The sequence below is a fragment of the Coregonus clupeaformis genome, unplaced genomic scaffold (assembly GCF_020615455.1).
Source record: "Coregonus clupeaformis isolate EN_2021a unplaced genomic scaffold, ASM2061545v1 scaf0699, whole genome shotgun sequence".
In the NCBI taxonomy this organism is placed as follows: Eukaryota; Metazoa; Chordata; class Actinopteri; order Salmoniformes; family Salmonidae; genus Coregonus; species Coregonus clupeaformis.
This window is the reverse complement of record NW_025534154.1, coordinates 44178-67500: the sequence shown is the minus strand read 5'-3', so window position 1 is coordinate 67500 and position 23323 is coordinate 44178. Positions and strand designations below refer to the sequence as shown.

At 47.5% G+C, this 23323-nt stretch overlaps 1 protein-coding gene across 1 annotated transcript in view; it reads right to left on the bottom strand.

Moving 5' to 3' along the window:
* LOC123485457 (A disintegrin and metalloproteinase with thrombospondin motifs 19-like) overlaps positions 1–23323 on the bottom strand; it is a gene marked incomplete at its 5' end in the record, with an annotated part of 74909 nt that overhangs the window by 19097 nt on the left and 32489 nt on the right. The window contains 5 exons of the mRNA XM_045216381.1: positions 855–1007; positions 7100–7304; positions 15524–15659; positions 18242–18410; positions 21667–21824. Coding sequence (XP_045072316.1) covers positions 855–1007; positions 7100–7304; positions 15524–15659; positions 18242–18410; positions 21667–21824 — 821 coding nt within the window. The remainder of the gene's footprint in view (positions 1–854; positions 1008–7099; positions 7305–15523; positions 15660–18241; positions 18411–21666; positions 21825–23323) is intronic.

Below are 23323 nucleotides of genomic sequence, written 5' to 3'. Positions count from 1 at the left end.
GTAGTAGTGTAGTAGTAGTACGTAGTAGTAGTAGTAGTAGTAGTAGTAGCGGTAGTAGTAGCAGTAGTAGTAGTAGTAGCGGTAGTAGTAGTAGTAGTGTCGGTATAGTACTAGTAGTAGTATGCGGTAGTAGTAGTAGTAGTAGTAGTAGTTGTAGCGGTAGTAGTAGTAGTAGTGGTAGTATAGTAGTAAGGTAGTATGCATTGGTAGTAGTAGTAGTATGCGGTGTAGTAGTAGTATGTGCGATGGGTTGGGTAGTAATGTAGTAGTGTAGTAGTAGCGTAGTAATGTTAATAGCAGTAGTAGTATAGTGTATTGTAGTAGTGTAGTAGTGTAGTAGTAGTAGTAGCAGTAGCATAGTAGTAGTAGTAGTAGTGTAGTAGTGTGTAGTAGTGTGAGTCGTAGTTAGTAGTGTAGTAGTAGCAGTGTAGTAGTAGTAGCAGTAGTAGTAGTATAGTAGTAGTAGTAGTAGTAGTAGTAGTAATAGTAGTGTAGCGTAGTAGTAGTAGTAGTAGTGGTCGTAGTAGTAGCAGTAGTAGTAGTAGTAGTAGTAGTAGTAGTAGTAGTAGCGTGTAGTAGTAGTAGTGTAGCAGTAGTAGTATGTAGTAGTAGTAGTAGTAGTAGTAGTAGTAGTAGTAGTAGTAGTAGTAGTAATGTGTAGAGTAGTAGTAGTAGTAGTAGTAATGTGGTAGTAGTAGTAGTAGTAGGTAGTGTAGTAGTAGTAGCAGTAGTAGTAGCGGTAGTAGTAGTAGTAGTAGTAGGTAGTAGTAGTAGTAGTAGTAGTAGTAGTAGTAGTAGTAGTAGTAGTAATGGCAGCAGTAATGGTAGCAGTAGTTGTATATCTCTGTGCCCACCTTGGCCCAGTCTCCTGTCCTCCAGATGTAACACTTGGAGTAGTCCTCACAGTCGTCCGTCTCACGGGGCAGGGTCGACAGGTCACACTTCTTACGAGGGTTGGTGCACTTCACCAGCCGATGGCGCGCCCCCCGCCCACACTTCACCGAGCACTGCAACACAGGGATGGATGCATTGGGCTGCGTCTCAGTACATGTATTTCCAATGGAACGCTGCGTTTGCCTTGCAGCATTGCGTTGCAGAGGCAGTTGCAGTGCGTTCTGTGTGGTGCACACGTTGGATTTATCGAACGTATGCGTCAAACTGTATGGGTAGACGGCTTTACAGAAATGGTAGCAGAAGGTGAATGTTGAACTTTTGTTGCACACACATCCAGATGATGCTGCGTACCATTTTGCGCAATGACGCTGTCTGTGTGATCAAGGCGTCAGATCATCCTCCTGACCTCCTGACCTTGTCCGACGCAGCCAAGATACCTACATACTAATGTGTTAATGAGTCCCAAGTGGTACCCTATTCCCTATTTAGTGCACTACTTTTGACCAGATCCCTATGGGTCCTGGTGAATAGTAATGCACTATGTAGGGAATAGGGTACCACTTGGGACTCCTATTCCAAAAGGAGCATGGCTGTCACGATGTGTTGATGGCTCTATGCTTGTCTCCCCTCCCTTTTACTGTAAGGTCAAAGGTTTCTGCCATATCGCTTTTGACTGTCAATACCTTGATATATCAGTGGACATTTTTTATCTTTCTAGATCAGTGGCACTGTTTTAATCTGTCTGACAGAGATGACCCCATCAGCCAGAGAGTCTGACAGAGATGACCCCATCAGCCAGAGAGTCTGACAGAGATGACCCCATCAGCCAGAGAGTCTGACAGAGATGACCCCATCAGCCAGATAGTCTGACAGAGATGACCCCATCAGCCAGAGAGTCTGACAGAGATGACCCCATCAGCCAGAGAGTCTGACAGAAATGACCCCATCAGCCAGAGTCTGACAGAAATGACCCCATCAGCCAGAGAGTCTGACAGAGATGACCCCATCAGCCAGAGAGTCTGACAGAGATGACCCCATCAGCCAGAGTCTGACAGAAATGACCCCATCAGCCAGAGAGTCTGACAGAGATGACCCCATCAGCCAGAGAGTCTGACAGAGATGACCCCATCAGCCAGAGTCTGACAGAAATGACCCCATCAGCCAGAGTCTGACAGAAATGACCCCATCAGCCAGAGAGTCTGACAGAGATGACCCCATCAGCCAGAGAGTCTGACAGAGATGACCCCATCAGCCAGAGAGTCTGACATAAATGACCCCATCAGCCAGAGTCTGACAGAAATGACCCCATCAGCCAGAGAGTCTGACAGAGATGACCCCATCAGCCAGAGAGTCTGACAGAGATGACCCCATCAGCCAGAGAGTCTGACAGAGATGACCCCATCAGCCAGAGTCTGACAGAAATGACCCCATCAGCCAGAGAGTCTGACAGAGATGACCCCATCAGCCAGAGAGTCTGACAGAGATGACCCCATCAGCCAGAGTCTGACAGAAATGACCCCATCAGCCAGAGTCTGACAGAAATGACCCCATCAGCCAGAGAGTCTGACAGAGATGACCCCTTCAGCCAGAAAGTCTGACAGAGATGACCCCATCAGCCAGAGTCTGACATAAATGACCCCATCAGCCAGAGTCTGACAGAGATGACCCCATCAGCCAGAGTCTGACAGAGATGACCCTATCAGCCAGAGAGTCTGACAGAGATGATCCCATCAGCCAGAGTCTGACAGAAATGACCCCATCAGCCAGAGTCTGACAGAAATGACCCCATCAGCCAGAGAGTCTGACAGAGATGACCCTATCAGCCAGAGAGTCTGACAGAGATGACCCAATTAGCCAGAGAGTCTGACAGAGAAGACCCCATCAGCCACGAGGAAATGTACTTGGATGTTACTCCCAGGCACTGAACTTGAGTCAGTATTACTTCCTGCCAAGGAGTGGTTACATTCAGGATTGATTTAGTGTGAGCTAATTCCAGATCAGTCTGGTAGGGGGGGGGGGCATCTTCTTCCTGTAGCCTGTCTATCAGGCCACGCCCCCAAGGTCCCGTCCCTCTTTACCCCTTCGTCCTCCTATCATCTCTTTTCACATCTCCTCTGCCCCTACATGTTCACAGCTGCCTGGGGGATTGGACCAAGGAGGGGAGAAAAGGGGGGGAGGGGGTGATCAAAGGCAAGGACATACACTGTCAGTCTTGGCCCTCTCTGCCCGGCCTGGTGTTGGCAGATGTTTCGCTTTAGACCCTCCCGAGCAACCCCCATCCCCAGGTGAGTTATGGTCCGCTCCACAACCTCCGGCAGGGGGAGCATTAAATCATATGCTAGAATGGGAGGGAGTGAGGAATAGGAGGGGAGCAGCTTCTCTTTCTTTGTTGGGTGGAAGGTGGGCTATCCCCTCATCCCAACCACTCCCCCCCATTTTACAAACCTGTCTTTTCACAGATGGGAAGGAAAGGAGGTCGGTTGCACTGGCCGAGGACTCGTCAATTTCACTTGTTTGGTCTAGACACACTCATTTAGTTGCCCTTTGAAGTCACTGGGTTAATGTATTGGGGGTTATTGCAGGGGTGGCTACTATGGCGAGAGAGAGAGAGAGAGAGAGAGAGAGAGAGAGAGAGAGAGAGAGAGAGAGAGAGAGAGAGAGAGAGAGACACCACAGCCCCAGGACAGCAACACAATTACACCCAACCAAATCATGACAAAACAAAAAGATAATTACTTGACACATTGGAAAGAATTAACAAAAGAACAGAGCAAACTAGAATGCTATTTGGCCCTAAACAGAGAGTACACAGTGGCAGAATACCTGACCACTGTGACTGACCCAAACTTAAGGAAAGCTTTGACTATGTGCAGGCTCAGTGAGCATAGCCTTGCTATTGAGAAAGGCTGCTGTAGGTTAGACCTGGCTCTCAAGAGAAGACAGGCTATGTGCACATTGCCCAGAAAATGAGGTGGATACTGAGCTGCACTTCCTAACCTCCTGCCAAATATATGACCATATTAGAGACACATATTTCCCTCAGATTACACAGACCCACAAAGAATTCGAAAACAAACCACATTTTGATAAACTCCCTTATCTACTGGGTGAAATACCAAAGTGTGCCATCACAGCAGCAAGATTTGTGACCTGTTGCCACAAGAAAAGGGCAACCAGTGAATAACAAACACCATATATTAATTAAATACAACCCATATTTATGTTTATTTATTTTCCCTTCTGTACTTTAAATATTTGCACATTGTTACAACACTGTATATAGACATAATATGACATTTGAAATGTTTTTATTATTTTGGAACTTTTCTGAGTGTAATGTTTACTGTTAATTTTTTTATTGTTTATTTCACTTTTGTTTATTATCTATTTCACTTGCTTTGGCAATGTAAACATATGTTTCTCATGCCAATAAAGCCCTTAAATCGAAAGTGAAATTGAATTGAAAGAGAGAGAGAGAGAGAGAGAGAGAGAGAGAGAGAGAGAGACAGAGAGAGAGACAGAGAGAGAGAGAGAGAGAGAGAGAGAGAGAGAGAGAGAGAGAGAGAGAGAGAGAGAGAGAGAGAGAGAGAGAGAGAGAGAGAGAGAGAGAGAGAGAGAGAGAGAGAGAGGGGAGAGAGAGAGAGAGAGAGACGGAGAGAGAGAGAGAGGGAGAGAGAGAGAGAGAGACGGAGAGAGAGAGAGAGAGAGAGAGAGAGAGAGGAGAGAGAGAGAGAGAGAGAGAGAGAGAGAGAGAGAGAGACGGAGAGAGAGAGAGAGAGAGAGAGAGAGAGGGAGAGAGAGAGAGAGAGAGGAGAGAGAGAGAGAGAGAGAGGGAGAGAGAGAGAGAGAGACGGAGAGAGAGAGAGAGAGAGAGAGAGAGAGAGAGAGAGGGAGAGAGAGAGAGAGAGAGAGAGAGAGAGGGAGAGAGAGAGAGAGAGACGGAGAGAGAGAGAGAGGGAGAGAGAGAGAGAGAGAGAGAGAGAGAGAGAGAGAGAGAGAGAGAGAGAGAGAGAGAGGGGCATATTCAATAGGGCCAGATTAAGCCTTTGTTTAATTGGACAGTTTGCATTTGTTTTCTTTTCAGAGCCAATTAAACAATAGAACAGGAAGGTAAAACAGAAGGTTTAATAATAATGAATAATAAAATAATGAAAAATAAATGTCGGTTAAATTAATAAAGACACTTGTATTCTAGGGTTATTACAATGGTATATGGTCTGGTGAAATGTGACAATTTTTGTTGAGTTCTTTGTGTTTTAATTCCTTGCCGGAGGGGAAGGGGGGAGCGAACATGCACTGGCACTCTAGCACATAAGAGTTTTATGAGTGAAGGTTGTGTTTGTCCGGGGGGCATTAGCTAAGTCTTTACCTAGAGTTTGATGAGTGGAGGGCATGTCTGTCCACGGGGCATTCGCTAAGTCTTTACCTAGAGTTTGATGAGTGGAGGACATGTCTGTCCACGGGGCATTAGCTAAGTCTAAACCTAGAGTAACCTTGCCTTTTACCGAATGACTCATCCACAAACAGGGGAAACCACAAATGCACCCTCCCACATAAACACAGCTGCAAACACTACAAATACTAGAAAGCTATGAACTCATGCACCCATACAATAATTTATCAATTTACTCCCCTTTGATAGTATTAACGGCTTTTCATCAACGGCATTATCAAAACAGAAGGATTTTCTCTCATCAACTTCTTACATAAACTTAATTCAACGGGGGCTGAGAAAGAGCAACAGTGTTTAATGTGTGAGAAAACCAAAACCTTCAAAACGAGAAATTGGAGCCACATGAGAGAGAATCTCGATTGAGATATTTTCTCCTTATCGATACTGTTAGAGAGCTGGTCGAGGCCTGGTTCCTTTAGTCTGCTGCCAGCAGGCCCTGAAACGGTGGGAGGAATGGAAGGAGCATGAGAAGGAGGGAGAAGGGAAGAAGGGATAGAGAGAGATGCTGGCAGCAAGGCCCGAGCCAGTGATCTGCAGGTGCTATACAGAGAGCTCAAAGGAATCTCAGCATGATTGCGTAAGCCCCTCTAAGTGCAGTGCCAAGGAGGGGATTCTGGGAGCTAGAATCTTTCTAAAACCTCTCTCTACATCAGCTTCTGGGGCTAAACATTGCCACATTAGCTTAAATAGCCCTGTCTATGTGAGTTTTGACTCTAGTGAGACTTTTTAAAAGTCGTAATGCAAAATGTGAATAGACTAAATGTATATCAAGTACATTCTGCCCATAAATTGAATCTTGAGCCGAACACTTTGACCACTTTATTTGTGCATTCTTGCTCACTGAAGTTCATAATCGTGTCATCTCAATGACTAGCTGGCGAGTTGTCGAGGGTTCCACTGCTACCTCAATTCTCCTTGCTACCGAGTGGGCATCTACGCAGACTCGACGCCCTCGCTAGCAGACTTTACCAATGGATCTTGGGATTATTACTTAGCAACATAACTGACTGCAAGCTAGCTATTTTATAAAGTAGCTGGCTACACAATGGTTTAGAACTTTTGAATTTGACCAGGTGGCAGATGGGATTGCGCATTGTCTCAATTCTAATTCTGTCTAATTTGGACACTAGTGGTCACTACTGAACACATCAGCTAAATCTAATTTGGACACTAGTGGTCACTACTGAACACATCAGCTAAATCTAATTTGGACACTAGTGGTCACTACTGAACACATCAGCTAAATCTAATTTGGACACTAGTGGTCACTACTGAACACATCAGCTAAATCTAATTTGGACACTATTGGTCAATACTGAACACATCAGCTAAATCTAATTTGGACACTAGTGGTCACTACTGAACACATCAGCTAAATCTAATTTGGACACTATTGGTCACTACTGAACACATCAGCTAAATCTAATTTGGACACTAGTGGTCACTACTGAACACATCAGCTAAATCTAATTTGGACACTAGTGGTCACTACTGAACACATCAGCTAAGTACTCTCTCGATAAAGGGCTCTGTGGCCCAGTTTTCAATTTGAGATTCAGCCATAGATCACAGAGGGACACCATCAAATCTGTTAACACAGAGCCACATGGTCACCACTTGACTTGTGTAAAGTGAACATGTGTAAATCACACTGAAACACAATATTCATAGAATAAATGCATTTTAATCCATATTTTCTATGATGTAAAAGAAATTGAGTGAGTAGTGCATCACAACTAAGAGTGACCATACCTCAGACCACACACCAGCCTCCCACACGGTGAGACAGTCCTGGCCCTCGCAGCGCTGTGTGGGGGCCGGCTTGGGGCCGGCACAGTCGCTATCCTTGGCTTTGACCAGGGTGCCGTTGGCTAGCTGCAGGGTGCAGGCAACCTGTCTGCTCTGAGAGCCTTTACCACAGGTACGAGAGCAAGACGTCCACTCAGTCATCATCCACCTGGAAGGGTAGAGAGCACATTAATACACAAACACTGTACACATACACATACACGTATGCAATATGCACACAGTACACACACACACACTACCAGTCAAAAGTTTGGACACACCTACTCATTATTCTTTATTTTTACTATTCTTTACATTGTAGAATACTATGAAATAACACATATGGAATCATGTAGTAACCAAAGAAGTGTTAAACAAATCAAAATATATTTTATATTTGAGATTCTTCAAATTGCCACCCTTTGCCTTGATGACAGCTTTGCACACTCTTGGCATTCTCTCAACCAGCTTCATGAGGTAGTCACCTGGAATGCATTTCAATTAATGGTGTGCCTTCTTAAAAGTTAATTTGTGGAATTTCTTTCCTTCTTAATGCGTTTCAGCCAATCAGTTGTGTTGTGACAAGGTAGTGGGGTATACAGAAGATAGCCCTATTTGGTAAAAGACCAAGTCCATATTATGGCAAGAACAGCTCAAATAAGCAAAGAGAAACGACAGTCCATCATTACTTTAAGACATGAAGGTCAGTCAATACAGAACATTTCAAGAACTTTGAATGTTTCTTCAAGTGCAGTCCCAAAACCCACGAAGCACTATGATGAAACTGGCTCTCATGAGGACCGCCACGGATGATCTCCGCATGTGCAGTTCCCACCGTAAAGCATGGAGGAGGAAGTGTTATGGTGTTGGGGTGCTTTGCTGCTGACACTGTGTCACGACTTCCTCCGAAGCTGCCAACTCTCCTTGTTCGGGCCGGCTTCGGCGTTCTTCGTCACCGGCCTTCCAGCCACTGCCGCTCCTCATTTCATCATTCCATTTGTTTTGTCTTGTCTATTACACATACCTGGTTCATATCCCCTCATCAGTACCTGTATAAGTGTTCCCTCTGCCCCCTTGTCTTTGTGTGTGATTGTTTATTGTGGAGGATAGAGAAGCTCGGTGGAGCTCCGTGTATTTTGTATCGCCTTGTATTTTCCAGTGCGCCTGTTTTGCGCCCTGGAGTGTTTTGACGCATTACTTCGTAACTCTGTGTTTCAGAATAAATCCTGTTATTCTGTGATTTACCCTCCTGCGCCTGACTCCTTCGAAATAACCTCATCACAGAATCACCCACCCAGACATGGAGTCAGCAGGAGAGGAGCACCTGCTTGGAGTCGTGGCACGGGTCCAGGAGCATTCGACGATGCTAGCCAGCTTGGGAGAAGCGATGGATCGGGTTCTCCAGATCTTCCAATGCCTGGAGAGGAGAGGACCCGATCTTTCGGGGCCAGCTGAGCGACCGGATCCAGCCACCCACACCCCAGCACCCAGAGGGATTCATATATCCCGACCATGGGATTTTGACGGGACAACTGCCCTCTGCCAGGGATTCCTCCTACAACTGGATTTATACTTCTTGAACATCAGCCCGGCTCCATCGGAGCGGTAGAAGGTGTCCGCCCTCGTTTCCTGCCTCTCGGGGAAAGTCCTGGAGTGGGCCAACGCGGTCTGGAGTGAAGAAGGAGCCGCGTTGGACAACTACGGGGAGTTTGCTCGCCTCTTTCGGGCCGTCTTCGATCACCTGCCCGAAGGTAAAGAGGCGGGCGAGCAGCTGGTCCATCTGAGGCAGGGGACAAGGACCGCGCAGGACTTCACCCTGGAGTTTCGGTCTGTGTGGAACGAGCGGGCCCTCATCGACCACTTCCGGTGCCATCTACGAGAGGATGTCCGAAGGGAGCTAGCCTGCCGGGACACCACATTGTCTTTCAATCAACTGTTGGACATTGCCATCCGGTTGGACAATCCGCTTCCTCAAGTTTCTTTTTTGTGAAGAAGAAAGACAGAGGTCTGCGCCCTTGCATTGATTACCGAGCACTGAACACGGGGACAATACGTTATAGGTATCCTCTACCCCTCATTCCATCTGTGATAGAGTCAATGCATGGGGTGTGCTTCTTCACAAAATTAGATCTCCGGAGTGTGTACAACCTGGTGCGTCTCCGAGAAGGGGACAAGTGGAAGACAGCATTCAGCACAACCACGGGCATTACGAATACGTGGTGATACCGTATGGTTTGATGAATGCTCCATCCGTTTTCCAGTCCTTTGTGAACGAGGTGTTTTGGGAAATGCTTGGTCGCAGTGTAGTGGTCTACATCGATGACATTCTGGTGTATTCCGCTACGAGCACCGAGCATGTGTCCCTGGTTTGCAAAGTGCTGGCCCGACTGTTGGAACATTACCTTTATGCCAAGGCAGAAAAGTGTCTGTTTTTCCAACAGTCCGTCTCCTTCCTCGGATACCGCATTACCACCTCAGGTGTGGAATGGAGGGAGATCACATTTCAGCCATGCGTAATTGGCCGACTACAACCACGGTCAAGGAGGTCCAGTGCTTTATTGGCTTTGCCAACTACCATCAGAGGTTTATCCAGGGCTTTGGCAAGGTCGCAGCTCCCATCACATCTCTGTTGAAGGTTGGGCCGTCCCGGCTCCGCTGGTCTGCTGAGGCTGACAGGGCCTTCAGTAACCTGAGGGTTCTGTTTACCTCAGCCGGGGTACTGGCCCATCCCGATCCATTACTACCGTTCATAGTGGAGGTGGATACGTCCGAGGTAGGGGTAGGCGCTTTCCTATCTCAACGCTCGGGCACGCCACCCAAGTTCCGCCCCTGTGCCTTCTTCTCCAAGAAGCTCAGCCCGGCGGAGCAGAACTATGACGTTGGTGATCGGGAGCTGTTGGCTGTTGTCCGAGCCCTGACCGTGTGGAGGCTGAACCCTCGCCAGGCCAAATGGGCCCTATTCTTCACCCAGTTTGATTTTACACTATCTTACATCCCGGGTACGAAGAACGTGAAGGCAGACGCACTGTCACGGCTGTACAAGATAGAGGAGAGGCCCATAGACAACACCCCCATACTCCCGGCCTCTTGCATTGTGGCACCTGTAGTGTGGGCGATGGACGCAGACATAGAGCGGGCGTTACGCACAGAGCCATCTCCACCTCAGTGTCCAGCTGGGCTGCAGTACCTGCCATCTCTTGTCCGTGACCATCTGATCTATTGGACACACACGTCCCCCTCCTCTGGTCACCCAGGTATCGGTTGTACAATGTGCTGCCTGACCGGAAAGTACTGGTGGCCTACCTTGGCTAAGGACATGAGGGTATATGTCTCCTCCTGCTCGGTGTGCGCCCAAAGTACGGCACGTAGGCACCTCCCAGCGGGTAAGTTACAGCCCAGTTCCACAATGGCCATGTTCCCACAGGTGAATTGACTTTCTCACTGATCTTCCCCTCTCTCAGGGTAACACCACCATGCTGGTCGTTGTGGACCGCTTTTCAAAAGCCTGCCGCCTCCTTCCTCTGCCCGGTCTCCCCACGGCCCTGCAGACTGCGGAGGCCCTGTTTACTCACGTCTTCCGGCACTACGGGGTGCCAGAGGACATAGTGTCTGACCGGGGTCCCCAGTTTACATCCAGGGTCTGGAAGGCGTTCATGGAACATCTGGGGGTCTCGGTCAACCTGACCTCTGGGTTTCACCCCGAGAGTAGTGTGCAGGTGGAACGGGTGAATCAGGATGTGGGTAGGTTCCTGCGGTCCTACTGCCAGGACCGGCCGGGGGAGTGGTCGGTGTTCTTGCCATGGGCAGAATATGCCCAGAACTCTCTCCGCCACTCCTCCACTAACCTATCGCCCTTTCAATGTGTTTTAGGTTATCAGCCGGTTCTGGCACCGTGGCATCAGAGCCAGACCAAAGCTCCTGCGGTGGATGACTGGTTTCGGCGCACAGAGGAGATGTGGAACGCTGCTCACGTCCACCTCCAGCGCGCCGTGCGTCGCCAGAAGGCCAACGCTGACCGCCACCGCAGTGAGGCCCCGGTCTTGGTACCGGGTGATCGGGTCTGGCTCTCGACCTGGAATCTGCCCCTCCACCTGCCCTGCCGGAAGCTGAGCCTGCGGTTTGTGGGGCCGGAGGAGGATAAACGAGGTTACATATAGGTTATTACTCCCTCCAGATTACAGCATTAACCCCTCGTTCCATGTGTATCTCCTCAGGCTGGTGGTGGCTGGTCCGCTCCAGGAGTCTGAGGTGCGGGAGGTTCCTCCGCCCCCTCTGGACATCGAGGGGGCCCCGGAGTACTTCGTCCATTCCATCCTGGATTCGAGGCGTCGGGTGGGGGGCCTTCAGTACCTCATGGAGTGGGAGGGGTACGGTCCGGAGGAGCAGTGCTGGGTTCCAGTGAGGGATATCCTCCCTATTGCGGGATTTCCACCGTCGCCATCCGGCTCGCCCTGTTCCGTGTTCTCCTGGCAATCCCCGAGGGCAGTGTCGGCGCGCTGCTGGAGCTGCGTGTCAAGGGGTTTCAGAATAAATCCTGTTATTTTGTGATTTACCATCCTGTGCCTGACTCCTTTGAAATCACCTCATCACACACTGTCTGTGATTTATTTAGAATTCAAGGCACACTTAACCAGCATAGCTACCACAGCATTCTGCAGCGATACGGCATCCCATCTGGTTTGGGCTTAGTGGGACTATCATTTGTTTTTCAACAGGAAAATGACCCAACACACCTCCAGACTGTGTAAGGGCTATTTGACCAAGAAGGAGAGGGATGGAGGGCTGCATCAGATGACCTGGCCTCCACAATCCCCCGACCTCAACCCAATTGAGATGGTTTGGGATGAGTCGGACGGCAGAGTGAAGGAAAAGCATCCAACAAGTGCTCAGCATATGTGGGAACTCCTTCAAGACTGTTGGAAAAGCATTCCAGGTGAAGCTGGTTGCGAGAATGCCAAGAGTGTGCAAAGCTGTCATCAAGGCAAAGGGTGGTATTTGAAGAATCTCAAATATAACATATATTTTGATTTGTTTAACCCTTTTTTGGTTACTACATGATTCCATATGTGTTATTTCATAGTTTTGATGTCTTCGCTATTATACTACAGTGTAGAAAATTGTAAAAATAAAGAAAAACCCTTGAATGAGTAGGTGTGTCCAAACTTTTGACTGGTACTGTACACACAGTATATATCACAAAGACAACATCTCTCCCCACAACAACCACCTGCTTTGTGTAAACAATGTGGCCACCAGACCTCATTCCCATTCAACAGCGAAACCTAAGCCGAGGAGCAGGAAAGTGAACGGGGAGTGTATGTGTGTGTGTGTCTGTGTGTATGTGTGTGTGTGTTTGTATGTGTGTGTGTGTGTGTGTGTGCGCGAAAAGGAGGGGGGATCTCATCTCAGTGTTAATGGCATCCCATAAACAGACAACCAGGCCCAAGCCCAGCCCTAGAGGAAGGCTACCAGGCTGGTTCTGACGTAATGTGGCCCCATCTGGGTGACAGATGTGCAGTCAGAGGCACCAGTGAGAGTCCGGTTCTGCTGGTGGATGATGCTCCATCCAAGCCTCCCCTCAGTGACCACGATCAGGGTAGAGCAGCCGGAGAGGACACGGTCCAGCTGGAAGTCTGCTCGGGCCAGACAGGAACATGACGTGGCCTTGTTGACCTATCACGCTCCCTCTCTCCTCACCCCTCCCCTCCCCGCACATCCCCATCTGACATCAGATCCACAGATTCAGTGGTCTGTTCTGCTGTTATCTGATTGCCCGGGATTCTTTGTTGTTGAGCGCGGCAGGACTGTAAATGTCATTTATCTGCGACTCGGGGTGATGAAAGCTCACAGCTTGCTGCTCACCGCTCGGCTGCAGATGAAGTGTAATACCCCAGATACATATGCGAGATAAGAGAGAGGAACTAATGATTTCCAGGTAATGCATTGTGGGGGAATGTAAATGTCAGCAGCGAGTGTGGACTAGCATTGGACTAGCATTGGACTAGCATTGGACTAGCATTGGACTAGCTGTCTAGTGTCCATCTGTAGGAAGATAAGGGAAGTAACTTTACTGGTATAGGGCCGGGGCAGAAGGGCTGCGATACATGTTTCTAAGCGAGGCAAAACAACAACTCTGTGAGCTTTATGTAAATGTTTGTACTGGCTTCTGTCAACAAATGTGATTTAGTGTATCACCTCAATCCAATATGCAATGGGTGATCTAAGGCTCAGTTTACGTCAGCATTAAAGGGGCAATCTGGGATCTAAACAGCAGGAAATCGCTCACCCCATAATTTTTTTGGGGAAACAGCTGAGAGTAAGACAAGTAGCTCAATTGGTAGAGCATGGCGCTTGCAACGCCAGGGTTGTGAGTTTGTTTCCCACGGGGTGGCCAGTATGAAAATGTATGCACTCACTAACTGTAAGTTGCTCTGGATAAGAGCGTCTGCTAAATGACTTAAAAAAGACAATGGACTAAAACAAGCTCATATTGTGGGTTCTGATGGAGTAAGACAGTTGAGCTATGCTAATTTTTAGTATTTATTTTGTCATATTCTTCAAGAATCAATGGCTATAAATCATTAATTTAAAAGTTCAAAAATGTATGTACCAATCTCAGATTGCCCCTTTAACGACAGAGTTTGCAGCACTTCAGAGTATATCACGGAACACTTCTATAAATGTGTTAAGAAGTTGTTACAGAAGGTCCTCCAACTAAAGTGTAACAACCATTTCCAGGAACTACCAGAACTTGCTGGATGAGCACATGATCAACTGTCATTGTCAACAAGCATGCCAGACTTTGGCATGGCGAAGTGAAGTTTGATTTCTCTTTGAGCCACATGAGCAACATGACTCAATAGCAACATCATTCTTCCTTAGGAATTAAAAAGTCTGTTCTCAATGAATTTCACTATTACGCAATTTAACTCCCCATCATTTTTTTTGTAAGATGTTTAGTCATTTAGCAGACACTCTTATCCAGAGCGACAGCATACATTTTCATATTGGTCACCCATGGGAATCGAACCCACAACCCTGACGTTGCAAGCACCATGTTCTACCAACTGAGCCACACGGGACCACAGACTATCAGACTATCTGCCAATTATAACAAAGTCTGAGAAAGAAGGGACATGCATATTGTACAAGCACTTTGTTTTTCCCCTTACAACACCTCATGGTAACAATTTGTCGTCGGTGAATAGTCTCGAATGGTGTTGGTTCAAATACGAGCAGTTGGAAAGGCCGATGGTAAAGCCCAAATTCAAAGCTGTCAAACGACGACACCAAGAAAAAAATGACATAAAACAATGAATAGTCAGCCCTTCTTTGTCTCCTTCTAATTCAATAGTCTCCGGAGACAATACCTGATTATCTTGGGCCTCTTAGATGGGAGCCCATTTTAATACCTGATTATCTTGGGCCTCTTAGATGGGAGCCCATTTTAATACCTGATTATCTTGGGCCTCTTAGATGGGAGCCCATTTTAATACCTGATTATCTTGGGCCCCTTAGATGGGAGCCCATTTCAATGCCTGATTATCTTGGTCCCCTTAGATGTATAAATGTGCATGCGAGATAAAAGGAGTCCTCCGGAAAATGAATTTACTTAATTAAATGATTCCTCATAAGAGTAGGTGGGGTGCGACAATGAAAGTGCTCCCCTTCCTACATATCAGAGGAATGCATGTGAATGGACAATGTTCCCCTCTCCCGAGGGCCATCAACTTGCGCATCTGTGAAAAGGGTATGTAATGCTGTACTTTACAATCCTGTTTCGGATACTTCCTGGTACTTCCTTCCCAGCTAACACATTTTGGTTCCCAGAACGTTATGGGAATGTTCTGTGCTAGCTGGGATGTATTTAACAACAATTCGGGACCACCTAACACAGAAGGATAGATAACGTGTTCACTCTCAGATTCGTACTCAAAATGTAATCGGGTGCTACCTAACACCAAATGCTTTGTAATGGTGCTTGTTTGTCATGAATCAAAAGAAAGGGGGTATTTATATGATCATTAATATGAAATAAATACTATTTTAGAGAAAATACAGGAATTTTAAATAAAGTATGGAGAAAAGTTCCATAGCTTTACCTTGTCTGGCAGGGCTGATCTTTACCTCACATTTTACATTTTAGTCATTTAGCAGACGCTCGTATCCAGAGAGACTTACAGTTAGTGAGTGCATACATTTTTCATACATACCTTGTCTGGCAGGGCTGATCTTTACCTTGTCTTGCAGTGCTGATCTTTACCTTGTCTGGCAGGGCTGATCTTTACCTTGTCTGGCAGGGCTGATCTTTACCTTGTCTGGCAGGGCTGATCTTTACCTTGTCTGGCAGGGCTGATCTTTACCTTGTCTGGCAGGGCTGATCTTTACCTTGTCTGGCAGGGCTGCTCGTTGCACTTGCGGACTTGAGGCTCAGGTTTGGTCAGGTGACGACATCTTCGGTTGTCCACCACACTCGTAGTTTTGTTGACAATGTTGGTGCAGGTGACGATAGTCTTTCTTTCTCCTGGAGAAGAAAAAATCTAATATGAACGACAAAGTATTGGAAAGGGATCAAGCAATGCCCTGAGACAGACTTGCAACCTGTTCAGGGGGTGTTCTTGTACATCAAGCTGCCTCATTCTTCAAAAACAGGACATAGGCCCTATGGGCTTACTTACTTTACTCAAGCAAAGTGGGGGTGTGGTCATTTACCACTGAGTGGTAACGTAAGGCTTGAATTATAGTTCATATAAATCATATAAATAATTTAAATCTTTGTAGAGAATTGGGCTATTGATTGTATTGATGATCATCACATAATAGAGAGTGTCATAAACTGCTTGGTTTCTCTTCTCCCTGGTACTCAACTAACATCTCAACTAACATCAACTAACATCACTGATCAGCCAGATAGTAAGCATTAATCATGAAACGTCACATCCCTGAAACGGTTCAACTGAGCGCATACAGTGCATTCGGAAAGTATTCAGACAACCTTTACTTTTTCCCACATTTTGTTACTTTACAGCCTTATTCTAAAATGGATCAAATTGATTGGACATGATTTTTCGAAAGGCACACACCTGTCTATATAAGGTCTCACAGTGGACACTGCGTGTTAGAGGAAATGCCAAGCCATGAGGTCGAAGGTCGAAGGAATTATCTGTAGAGCTCCGAGACAGGATTGTGTCGAGGCACAGATCTGGGGAAGGGTACCAAAAAATGTCTGCAGCATTGACGGTCCTCAAGAACACAGTGGCCTCCATCATTCTTAAATGGAAGAAGTTTGGAACCACCAAGACTCTTTCTAGAGCTGGCCGCCAAGGCCAAACTGAGCAATCGGGGAAGAAGGGCCTTGGTCAGGGAAGTGACCAAGAACCCTGATGGTCACTCTGACAGAGCTACAGAGTTCCTCTGTGGAGATGGAAAAACCTTCCAGAAGGACATCCATCTCTGCAGCACTCCACCAATCAGGCCTTCATGGTAGAGTGGCCAGACGGAAGCCACTCCTCAGTAAAAGGCACATGACAGCCCGCTTGGAGTTTGCCAAAAGGCACCTAAAGACTCTCAGACCATGAGAAACAAGATTATCTGGTCTGATTAAATCAAGATTTAACTCTTTGGCCTGAATGCCAAGCATCACGTCTGGAGGAAATCTTGCACCATCCCTACGGTGAAGCATGGTGGTGGCAGCATCATGCTGTGGGGATGTTCTTCAGCGGCAGGGACTGGGAGATTAGTCAGGATCAAGGGAAAGATGAACGGAGCAAAGTACAGGGAGATCCTTGATGAAAACCTGCTCCAGAGTGCTCAGGACCTCAGACTGGGGCGAAGGTCCACCTTCCAATAGGACAATGACCCTAAGCACACAGCCAAGACAACGCAGGAGTGGCTTCGGGACAAGTCCCTGAATGTCCTTGAGTGGCCCAGCCAGAGCCCGGACTTGAACCCAATCGAACATCTCTGGAGAGACCTGAAAATAGCTGTGCAGCAACGCTCCCCATCCAACCTGACAGAGCTTGAGAGGATCTGCAGAGAAGAATGGTAGAAACTCCCCAAATACAGGTGTGCCAAGCTTGTAGCGTCATACCCAAGAAGACTCGAGGCTGTAATCGCTGACAAAGGTGCTTCAACCAAGTACTGAGTAAAGGATCTGAATACTTATGTAAATGTGATATTTCCGTTTTTTAAAAATATAAATGTGCAAAAACAATTTAATCCATTTTAGGATAAGGCTGTAACGTAACAAAATGTGGAAAAAGTCAAGGGGTCTGAATACTTTCCGAATGCACTGCACATGAGTGCTAGCAATGCCGACTCCAGACTACACATTGTCATAGGACACTGGGGTTCAAATCCGGGTTCCGCCGCACTCATTACTGTGTCTCTCCACCTCATCTATCTCTCCATTCTTTCTTACCTATCCTGTCAAAACCACAACAAGTGCACTCCTGGCTCAATTCCCCGCTGGAGACCACCAGGGTTCAAAGCCAGAGTACACCCCTCAGACTGTTAACTCCTCTTAACCTGTCACAACCCCTGTTTCTACTCTAGCTAAAAACAAATACAATACGTAATGAGACTGAACGATGGTGGTCCTACCTCCTACTGCTGGATGTCAATGGGGTGTGATGGTGGTCCTACCTCCTACTGCTGGATGTCAATGGGGTGTGATGGTGGTCCTACCTCCTACTGCTAGATGTCAATGGGGTGTGATGGTGGTCCTACCTCATACTGCTGGATGTCAATGGGGTGTGATGGTGGTCCTACCTCATACTGCTGGATGTCAATGGGGTGTGTTGGTGGTCCTACCTTCTACTGCTGGATGTCAATGGGGTGTGATGGTGGTCCTACTTCCTACTGCTGGATGTCAATGGGGTGTGATGGTGGTCCTACCTCCTACTGCTGGATGTCAATGGGGTGTGATGGTGGTCCTACTTCCTACTGCTGGATGTGAATGGGGTGTGATGGTGGTCCTACCTCATACTGCTGGATGTCAATGGGGTGTGATGGTGGTCCTACCTCATACTGCTGGATGTCAATGGGGTGTGTTGGTGGTCCTACCTCATACTGCTGGATGTCAATGGGGTGTGTTGGTGGTCCTACCTCCTCCACACACGGCATGGCAGTCCTCCCAGCCAGAGTGGGTCCACATGAAAAGGGGTTCGCTGGGCATGGCCCCTGGTCCCAGCCCCCCCTGGGGTTGCATGTTAGCCTCTGTGGGGATGGTGTACTCGTAATGGATCCCATGGTTCTGCTCGTTAAACAGCAGCACCTGGGTCAGGTGGATAATACGAGGTCAACGTTTGAGTAATGTTTGTCTAATGTTTGACATTATTGCCTCAAGTTTTAAACAGCAGCACCTGGGTCAGGTGGATAATACGAGGTCAACGTTTGAGTAATGTTTGTCTAATGTTTGACATTATTGCCTCAAGTTTAAACAGCAGCACCTGGGTCAGGTGGATAATACGAGGTCAACGTTTGTCTATTATTTGTCTAATGTTTGATGTTATTTCCTCCAGTTTGTGGATTCAGTTTGACCCATTCCTGTAACAAACATGACATGGCGTAAAGTCCAACTAGCCTGTCAATGTGGAGGGCAAGGTGGAGCTGCGACCATACGTGTCCAGGGATACATATTTTTTTTTTTTTACATTTTAGTCATTTTAGCAGACGCTCTTATCCAGAGCGACTTACAGTTAGTGAGTGCATACATTATTTTTTTCATACTGGCCCCCCCCCGTGGGGAAACGAACCCACAACCCTGGCGTTGCAAACGCCATGCTCTACCAACTGAGCTACATCCCTAGCGGCCATTCCCTCCCCTACCCTGGACGAGGCTGGGCCAATTGTGCGCCGCCCCCATGGGTCTCCCGGTCGCGGCCGGCTACGACAGAGCCTGGATACACAAATCTGGATCTCGAGTCCAGTTCCACACTAGATTTTAATTATTGCAATTTAGTAAGGGACTGGTTTAAACCCGGGGTACCATGTGAATGCAATTAACTACCAGGTAAAACATGTGGAACTGGACTCAAGGTCCAGATTTGAGTATCCCTGGTCTAGGGGTAAGAAACTAGGGGTTAGGGGTTAGGGACTAGGGATTATTTTAGAAGAAAGACTTGTATTTATTTGAGCCTTGGTCTTCAACTAATTGTCAAAGTACACAAAAATTGGATAGCTTCTCAAAAGACTACCTCCTCGTAAATACATTGTAATAAAAACATTACAATACATACACTTCATTTCCAAAATGTAGAAGAAACGAACAGCTGTTTTTGAAGAGGCACTTTTCAAGGCCACTGAGACATGATTTGATATCATACTGATTTGATATCATACTGATTTGATATCATACTGATTTGATATCATACTGATTTGATATCATATTGATTTGATATCATATTGCCGCCCACACACTACTGTTATCAATTAACGTTTATTACTTTATGAAACCACTGTGCGGGGCCCGATTTCTCATGATGCACACCCCCACCCTTAACTTAATCTCATTAGTAGCACTGCTGGAATTGTCAGGAGGCTAATCCTATTAAAATTATAACTCTAATCCCAGCAATGACAGAGATGTCGCTAGCCGCAGCCAGCTAATAACGGCAGCCGTGCAGCCCATCATATCCTCAATCATTAATCCCGGCTGCGCTCAGTCTGCCAGGCTGGTCAGAGGCCAACTCACAACCTGACCTGACATATGGGGTGTGTGCTTCCACCTGTGGATATAGTACCACCAGAAATTCCGTAGTTCTTCGTTAGACATGACAGTTGAGTCACTGTTTACTGGTTTGTCTATTGTACAGCAGTGTAATAACAAACCCTTATATATGATGAGTTCATAAAGGGTTTGTGAGTTCAGAGGTCACCTACTACATCAGTCAGAAAAAGCTACAAGGTAAGCAGTTTTTTGTTCCAGCCCAGCACTGAAAACTTTAATCAAGGCCTTGATGATTAGTTGATTAGTTGGATCTGGTGTTTTAGTGCTGGGCTGGAACAAAATCCTGCATAGCCCTGGAAGCATCTCAGGACTAGTGGACCCGACCACAATAACGAACCTGCATTGTTATTTTTACTGCTGCTCTTTAATTATTTGTTACTTTTATTTCGTATTATTTTATATTGTATTTTTTTGTGATTTTTGGGGTATTCTTTCTTAAAACTGCATTGTTGGTTAAGGGCCTGTAAGTAAGCCCTTCACTGTAAGGTCTACACCTGTTGTATTCGGCGCATGTGACAAATACCATTTTATTTTATTTGATAGCCCTGGAAGCGCCTCAGGACTAGAGGACATGAACACAATAATGAACCTGCACAGCCCTGGTAGCGCCTCAGGACTAGGGGACTTGACCACAATAATGAACCTGCACAGCCCTGGTAGCGCCTCAGGACTAGGGGACTTGACCACAATAATGAACCTGCACAGCCCTGGTAGCGCCTCAGGACTAGGGGACTTGACCACAATAATTAACCTGCACAGCCCTGGTAGCGCCTCAGGACTAGGGGACTTGACCACAATAATGAACCTGCACAGCCCTGGTAGCGCCTCAGGACTAGGGGACTTGACCACAATAATGAACCTGCACAGCCCTGGTAGCGCCTCAGGACTAGGGGACATGACCACAATAATGAACCTGCACAGCCCTGGTAGCGCCTCAGGACTAGGGGACATGACCACAATAATGAACCTGCACAGCCCTGGTAGCGCCTCAGGACTAGGGGACTTGACCACAATAATGAAATGCTGCATAGCCCTGGTAGCCCAACCCTACCCTGCCCAACCCTACCCTACCCTGCCCAACCCAACCCTACCCTGCCCAACCCTGCCCTGCCCAACCCTGCCCAACCCTACCCTGCCCAACCCTACCCTGCCCAACCCTACCCTACCCTGCCCTACCCAACCCTACCCTGCCCAACCCTGCCCAACCCTACCCTGCCCAGCCCTACCCTGCCCTGCCCTACCCTGCCCAACCCTACCCTGCCCTACCCAACCCTACCCTGCCCAACCCTACCCTGCCCAACCCTACCCTGCCCAACCCTACCCTACCCTGCCCTGCCCAACCCTACCCTGCCCTACCCTGCCCAACCCTACCCTGCCCAACCCTACCCAACCCTACCCTGCCCTACCCTACCCCTGCCCAACCCTACCCTGCCCAACCCTACCCTGCCCAACCCTACCCTGCCCTGCCCAACCCTACCCTGCTCAACCCTACCCAACCCTACCCTGCCCAACCCTACCCTGCCCAACCCTACCCAACCCTACCCAACCCTACCCTGCCCAACCCTTACCCTGCCCAACCCTACCCTGCCCAACCCTACCTTGCCCAAACCTACCCTGCTCTGCCCAACCCTACCCTACCCTGCCCAACCCTACCCTGCCCAACCCTACCCTGCCCAACCCTACCTTGCCCAACCCTACCCTGCACTCCAGGCAGGCTAAAGCAAATGCTGAAAGTAGGTGAAAGATTCCAAATAGTATTTGAACTCAGGTTTACAGAGACATAAGGAAATCTGTCATTCACCATGAGATGCAGCGGGGAGGTTGTGGGGCCTTTGGCGGACATTTTCTCCCACAGTCCTCTCCGGACGTAGTGAACGGTGGTGCCCGCCATGTTGAAGGCTCCTGGGTGGTCTATCTTCCAGTCGCTGTTGATGGAATGCTTGTTTGTGTCTTTGAGTGCTGCAGAAAGTAAACAAGGAAATGCAGCAGAGATCATAGTTGCAATCTTTGATAGTGTGTGCATCCCAAATGGCACCCTATTCCCTACATAGTAACCTATGGGGCTCTGGTCAAAGGTAGTGCACTATATAGCGAATAGAGTGCCATTTGGGCCAGTGTTTTGATGCACATGTAACTTGAACCCACTCTGTGGACGGACGTTGTTGATACTGTGAGTGAGGAAAAAGGTAAGGCAGCAGTCTGGCCCACACTCTGTTTACCACTTAGCTGTGAGGCCTTGATCTTAGACATGTTTAGCTGTGATACCTTCATCTTAGACATGTTTCAATAATAAATAATAATATGCCATTTAGCAGACGCTTTTATCCAAAGCGACTTACATACATTGCATAAAACTTTTTTTTGTGTATGGGTGGTCCCGGGGATCGAACCCACTACCTTGGCGTTACAAGCGCCGTGCTCTACCAGCTGAGCTACAGAGGACCACATTTAAGCTGTGATGCCTTCATCTTAGACATTTTAGTATTCAGTGTATGGGGAAGTTTCATTTTAAAAGCTTGGTGAGTATCCAAAATTATTTGAAACGTCAATATATATTTACAATAATTGATGCTTGTTTATTAACCTTGTATCTCCTTTGATAATGTATTGTACAACATACTGTAGAATGGTGTTATTCTCTCCACACACACACACACACACACACACACACACACACACACACACACACACACACACACACACACACACACACACACACACACACCACACACACACACACACACACACACACACACACACACACACACACACACACACACACACACACACACACACACACACACACACACACACACACACACACACACACACACACACACACACACACACACACACACACACACACACACACACACACACACACACACACACACACACACACACACACAGACACACACACACACATACACACACTGAAAGCTAAAACATCCATCCTGGCCAGAAACACACCCTCACCCTTACTCTAAACCCGCTAAAGTGGTCTTCTTGCCAGAATCCTAACAGTAACCTCTTGTCCAATCTTATCACTCTACCCTCTACATGCGTTTGAACTCATTTGGCTTCTCCTTAGCAGATTGGCATCCTGGGAGGGTGGAGAGGGATGGCTTAGCGAATGGGGAGTTAGGAAGAAATGGTGGGGGTGGTGGTGCAGGGAAGTAGAGACTCTGGGGAAGTAGAGACTCTGGGGAAGTAGAGACTCTGGGGTAGTAGATACTCTGGTGTAATAGAGACTCTGGGGAAGTAGAGACTCTGGGGTAATAGAGACTCTGGGGAAGTAGAGACTCTGGGGTAATAGAGACTCTGGGGAAGTAGAGACTCTGGGGTAATAGAGACTCTGGGGAAGTAGAGACTCTGGGGTAATAGAGACTCTGGGGAAGTAGAGACTCTGGGGTAATAGAGACTCTGGGGAAGTAGATACTCTGGGGTAATAGAGACTC